The sequence below is a fragment of a genome, unplaced genomic scaffold (genome assembly GCF_019419815.1).
Source record: "Pyrus x bretschneideri cultivar Hongxiangsu unplaced genomic scaffold, Pyrus_bretschneideri_v1 Contig2, whole genome shotgun sequence".
NCBI lineage: Eukaryota > Viridiplantae > Streptophyta > Magnoliopsida > Rosales > Rosaceae > Pyrus > Pyrus x bretschneideri.
Window position 1 is genome coordinate 1,427,549 of NW_025999501.1, and position 6,147 is coordinate 1,433,695.

General features: G+C 39.2%; 1 protein-coding gene across 1 annotated transcript; it reads left to right on the top strand.

Annotated features, from left to right (window-relative positions):
• Positions 1-2,930: 2,930 nt before the first annotated feature.
• Positions 2,931-4,942, top strand: LOC103956715 (transmembrane protein 50A). Its single transcript, XM_009368743.3, has 5 exons — positions 2,931-3,092; positions 3,359-3,511; positions 3,602-3,689; positions 4,009-4,161; positions 4,637-4,942. Exons 2-5 carry the CDS (start codon positions 3,379-3,381, stop codon positions 4,668-4,670), a joined length of 408 nt encoding a protein of 135 aa, XP_009367018.1. The 5' UTR covers positions 2,931-3,092; positions 3,359-3,378; the 3' UTR covers positions 4,671-4,942.
• Positions 4,943-6,147: the final 1,205 nt, after the last annotated feature.

The following is a 6,147-nucleotide window of genomic DNA, read 5'->3' on the forward strand; positions in this document are numbered from 1 at the left end:
AAAATTGTGCAAAACCCTAGCCTATAAATACTACATTATGCCGCGCAAATCAAAACACCACCCTCTACCCATCATTCACCACAATTCACACCACACAACCATCAATCACACAAATCCCTTTTGTGCCGCAGCTTTGCAAGGAGGAAGGAGAGTAAAGCTTTAGCTGTGCCATCAAATTCAAGTTTGGATTGCTGGAACATCCTAGGTGTATTCTATCTTTTGCTTTCAATGTTTAATTTAAGTTATCTTTGTTAAGTGCGAACATGAGGAACTAATTTCTTTTTAGTTAGAGATGGATTCAAAACCATGAACATAAATGTAATATGAATTGATTACCTCTAGTTGTGATTTCATAAATTATGAATGCAATTTGCTTAACGGAAGAAGAGAGGTTGTGGAAGAGATTGCAGCAGGTGTTGGATGATGGTGGTTCGACTGGAAAAATGTCGGAAACTGTCCGAATTTGTTCGGGTGGGTGCACAGACAGGTCAACGGAAAGGGAAGGCTAGGAGTTTTCTCTCCCCTCTCCTAATTGGCTATCTTTCTCTCCTCTAATTTCTAATTGGTCATTCCCCCTTTAATTTGATTGGTTACAATTCCCACATGGTGGGAGTTTAATTAGTTTATAAACTAAAATTTGAGTAAACAATTTCAAATGTCCGTAACTATACCGTTATAATTCAGACTTGTAAACGGCTTTCGCCTATGCGTTCGTAGCTTGAAGATCTATTTAGAAACATTAATTGTGACTTAGAACAGTCAACGAAAGTCAAGCATCCTCGCCTCTAAGGGCATTTTCATAAAATCACTATTTTAAAATTTATAAAACTTACAATTAGGGACGGGTTGTCACAAGCCATGTGTTTCCGCACGTGGCGGTTTCCAGCGAACGGAAACCCAATTTCTGACTATTCTAAAAATTATCAAAATTTACAGGCGAGTAGAGTTCAATGAAAGGAACAACTTTCATACCTAGGCCGAAGTCTAATTCGGCCGGGAAACACCTCAAATCATCCTCGAACCGCCGAAACCCTAGAATTCGGTGTGCTTTGATTCGACCTTCATACTCACTCTGATGCCTCCACCACTACTTGGGCTTTCTTCCTGGGGTTTAGGGGAGCCTATTGTTGGTGGTCATTGGCTAAGTTAGTTTCACGATTTGCGGATCGCCGCTGTACACCTACACAGACCACCGTCCGTTTTCCCCCAAAACCACCACCAAATTCCTTCTAATTTTGGGTGAAAATGGATTAGGGAAGGCTAGGGAGATTTTTCCAGGTCCGTCGAAAAACCTTGTGCCGCCATCGGGTCAGGTCGGGTAGGACACCCGTTCCCCTCCCTTTTTCATTATCTCATTTCCCTCCTATTCCCCCTCCTTCATTGGCCATCATCCTCCCCTTCCCCCTCCCCCGGTTCTGATTCGTCTTCCCCTCAATCTCAGCCACACACGTGGCACCATATCCACACTCCAACAAATCTGCAGCTTTCCAGATTAATAATTAAATTACCATTTTTACCTCTAACTTCGTTCGTTAATAACTCATTCGTTATAACTCCATTTCACAAATGGTTTGCGCTTACGCGTTCGTGAGATCGAGCTCTATCCTACTATGCCAAGAAATATGATAAAATATATAAGGATAAAATACGTCCTAATATAATTATGTTAAATTAACCAGGGCCATTTTCATCTTTTTCACTTATCAATACATTTTAGGACGTATTCCGGTAATAAAATTTTAAATTTTCTCAATTAAAATTTTCATTACCATAAATCGATTTATTTTCGATTTTCTGCACATATTCATAATTATGAATATCAACTCATATACTTAAATCTTTTAGGGTATTACAAAAACCCAATAGATCAACCTACATACATCCTAGATAAAAATTAGCAAAAGAAATTATGCAAAATATGGGAATGACTAGGTTTAGATTTGGCAAGTTTAAGGCTTTAAGCATCAATTAACATCAGAGGTTAAAGAATTCACCTGACTGGCTTTTGCGATGGAGTGTTGGTGGTCGCGACACGGTGATGTCATCAAGGAGAGGAGAAGGAGAATCAAGAAGATGGGTGTTGCAGGTGCCTGGGTTCTCTATGTCTGGGATGTCGTCGAGGACTTAAGGAAGACAATCGAGGTTGTTGGGCCATCATGGTGGTCGCTAGAGCCTAGACTCGCGATGGCGATGATGTCGGGGTGGTGGAGGAGATGACTGATGGTGATGTCGGTGAGAGAGAATCAAGTTCGAGCTTCGAGTTCAGTCCAGTGACAGAGTTGAGGACTCGACGAGAGAGAACCTAAGCTAAAACTAACGGTTAAGATTAGATGGTAGGTTAGGGTTCAATCTCGTCCATCCATTGCAATTACAAAAAGGGCCAGTCCGTGGCCTCGTTTTCCTATACATCTAGAATCGACCCGCCCTTAAAATTTCAAAGCCCTGACCCGTTTCTCTTATTAAAAAATTAGAACCGACCCGTACCCGTCCCGACCTGCTATTCCTATACCCATTTGCCCAACCCTAATTTGCAGAAAACTTTAACGAAAAGCTCTCAGTACTGTTCATGTTAACAAAAAACCATATTTTTACACTAAAAAGTCAATCCTGGTACTATTGACTTTACCCTTTATTTTGTCATTTTCGTTAAAACTCAAAGTTATCAAACCATTTTCATTAGTTTTCATTAATTTGAACCTTCTATTTTTTAAGTTGCACGTCATAGATCACCCTTACAAAATATTAGTCAAATCAAAAATATTTGAAGCATCTAATTGAGTTCAAAAAAATTGATGAACATTTTGTTCTTTAATAAACATCGAAATTTCATCGCTATAAAGTGAATACCACAACTTTTCGCTATTTGTAAAAGTAAATATGAAAATCCCTTTAGGTTACCTAAAGGGCTTAACTTAAAGTGGTGTCGGGCTAAATGTAAAAAGCGAGTGGATTTGCTCATTAGTGAGCAAGTATTATCCTAATTCCCCTCACGCAGAGTCGTCCGACGCGAAGCATCGCCCCGTACCCTCACTTTCTCTCTCTAGGGTTCTTCTTCCATCTCTCCCTCCCTCGTCGTTTTCCAGGATACCAAGGTATAATCTCTCCCGATAATCTCTGTGCGCTTTGATTTTCGATTTCGTGAACTAGTTTATCTGCGATTATTGTTTTTGATTGCGTGAGAGTTTGTGTTGTTCGATCCGAGCTGAAGCTTTTACGTTTCTGGATCGAGTTTTGTGTTTGTATTGGAAATCGGTACAGATCTGTGGATTTCAGGGTTTATCTGTGTTGCTTGGATTTGGATTATTCTTTCACTTTGTGAATGTTATTGACCTATACCTGAAATTGCCTTTTATGTCAGGGAAAGTCGTATTGTTTTAAATGGATTTGTCGGAGCTCTGGGGGATCTTCGGTCCTGGCGTTGCCGGAGCCGTGTTCGGGGCCGGCTGGTGGTTCTGGGTTGACGCTGTCGTTTGCAGTTCTGTCAAGGTCGCCTTCCTCCACTACCTCCCTGGTCCGACCCGATCCGAACCAAATTTTGTTTCTGCATTTCTTTAGATTTCTAGGGTTTCTGATTTGTGTGTGCAAATGTGATTTTTTGCAGGCATATTTGCGTCGATAGCGGCGCTGATGTTCAATTGCGTCAAAAAGGAGGACATTGATTACTCCCCTTATGAAGAAGGCGAGTGGAGGTGAGCAATCGAATGCACAGCTCAGAATTAGGGCCAAATTTAACATGGGTTTTTTTTTTAAGTTTCAATTTGATTGTTTATGTAATTGGTATTCTTGCTGTCTTAATATGGACAATTATTTTAAGTTTAGATTATTTAATGTGGGAATGTTGATACATTGGATATGTAAATGTGTTGTTATTTCAATTTGTGAGGTTGAATTAGGTGAATTGAGTAGGGTCTCTTCCATTTGATCAATCCTCTGGGTTATGAGAATGGATTTTATTGCCCTTTTGCGTGGTCCTGAATTGGTTCTAATTCTTCTGTGAATTTGCAACAGATTGAAGCTTTGGCTGTTCATTGCTTATGTTGTTGCATTTGTATCTCTAGCTGCATCGGTGGGTCTGTTAATACAAGATTCTTTAGTGAAAACTGGCCCTTCAGTGTGGACTGGAACTGCTGGTGTGTTGCAAGCAGTTTTTGTGTTGATCAGGTAAAATCGTCTGCACGAAACCCCCATTTGTCTTTGACATCTATAAATGAGGGCGCTAGTTGTTGATATTGACAAGCATGTTGTGTGTATTTGCTCTATTCATGTGTATATGTATATCCTTCGTGGATATATATGTAAGTGATGCATAAATAATCTACCTGCAGAAGTAATTTCTCCTCGGATTACTGTTGCTTTTATGCATCTCGATAACTTTGGTTTCAGCTATTGAATAATTGGGGTTTGTCAGAACAAAATAAGTTTTTGACGAATATAAGCATATTTCTGTCTTGGGGCACCCTAGATCTAGAGCAACATTCCTCTAATGGGATACACACTGAGACATGAACCTGAGTGTGAACAAGTTATGCTGGCCGGACACTGATTTTGATACTTTAAATTTAGTTTCATGTAACCCATACTGTTCTGCATATCATGCTTTTACGAGCTAGTTTAACTGACGTTCGGTTTCTTGTAGTGGGCTAATTTATTGGACTGCTCACCCGGAGTAAGTAGTGATCTACCAGCGGTACCATTTTCCTTGGAACCTGGATTTCGCAAGTGAGAAAATTGGCCGTGCATGTATCATTTAAACTTCCTCAAGCATTTGGACCAAGGAGACAGGAAAATGAATAGTAAATACGGTTCAATTTGCAACTCCATAGGTAATATGGAAGACTTCTTGACCTTTGTAAATGTTTGTAATGTGATACCAGTCTTGGTTAATTTGTTAAAACTAAAGTAGTGTCTATTCAAAATACAATTTTTCCTCCCTTATTCGCAACCCGACGATGTGAAGATGTGAAGGTTAACGTTGATTACATTAAAAGACTTGGTCGTGACACATTCAGTTTATGTTTTTCTGCAACTCGGGGTCATGTACTGGAATAAGTTCACTTCGTTCCAAAAAATTGTTCCGGTTTTGGGGTGGTGGCGTTTGCTTGAGCTTTAAAACCCTCGTTTACTTGCAACTATTTTATGTGAGAACCAAGCCGGGGTGGAAACCAAAGGTTCTTTAATTTGTGAGGTCCTAGCCTTACATCTTGTGCTAAAGTCTTATATATGTCTTTATTTTATTAGCACGGAATGTAATTGTGATAGTGTATTTGTGTCATGTAAGTCATTCTTCCCATCTTTACATCTTTGCATCTTGTGTTTAAAAAATTTCTTCTTTTGCCACCAAATTTTATCTTTCGTTGAGTAAAGTTACTTTGCCAAAAGAAATTTGATTCGTTGGCCAAACTTTTGTCGAGAAAATGCCATTTTCTGGCAGTATGAACATCACCGACACATTATAATCTATGTATCATTTTTTTTAAGACTGTAATCTATATATTATTGAATCATTGTATAAATATAACTTATGAGATTCATGAAACAGCTAGATTAGGTTTAGGGTCGATTGCAACCTCATACAACATTTTTAAAATATTTCAATTTCATACATTTAATTATCATTTTATTTCAATTTCATACGTCCATTAGGAAATTCGTTAAGTGATGACGTGATAAATATGAGATCCACATTTGTGTTGACATGATTGCCAAATTTGTGCCACGTAGCAAAAAAATAATTTTTTATGCATTTAAAAAGGTAATAATTTACCCTATTAAAAAAAATTTAAAAAAAAAAAACCCTAAAACCAATCTTCCCCAACCCACCGTCTCCCTCTCCTCCACTCTCTTCACCTCCCCTTCCTTCTCTCTCCCCAGGGACCTACTCATCCCTCTTCACCTCCCCGACCCACCTTCTCCCTCTCCTCTACTCTCTTCACCTCCCCTCTCCAGATCAACGCACCCAACCCCAATCCCCAAAAAAATTTAAAAAAAAAATTAAAAATTAAAAGATAGAGGCCGAACAGAAATGAGCTCGGCGTCGGAAGCGACGATTGAGGACCGACAGAGTGGGCAATGATGAAACTGTTGGAGCTTCCTAGCCGTTAGGGTTAGGGTTCCTTGTCTTTAGGGTTTACTTCTGTTATGTTGAAT

Bases quoted from the DNA above. Each gene is read 5' to 3' on its own strand.
- LOC103956715 (XM_009368743.3), top strand. From the start codon at position 3,379: ATGGATTTGTCGGAGCTCTGGGGGATCTTCGGTCCTGGCGTTGCCGGA. The intron at 3,512-3,601 runs GTCCGACCCGAT...GATTTTTTGCAG, and splicing joins CTTCCTCCACTACCTCCCTG to GCATATTTGCGTCGATAGCG. The intron at 3,690-4,008 runs GTGAGCAATCGA...AATTTGCAACAG, and splicing joins TATGAAGAAGGCGAGTGGAG to ATTGAAGCTTTGGCTGTTCA.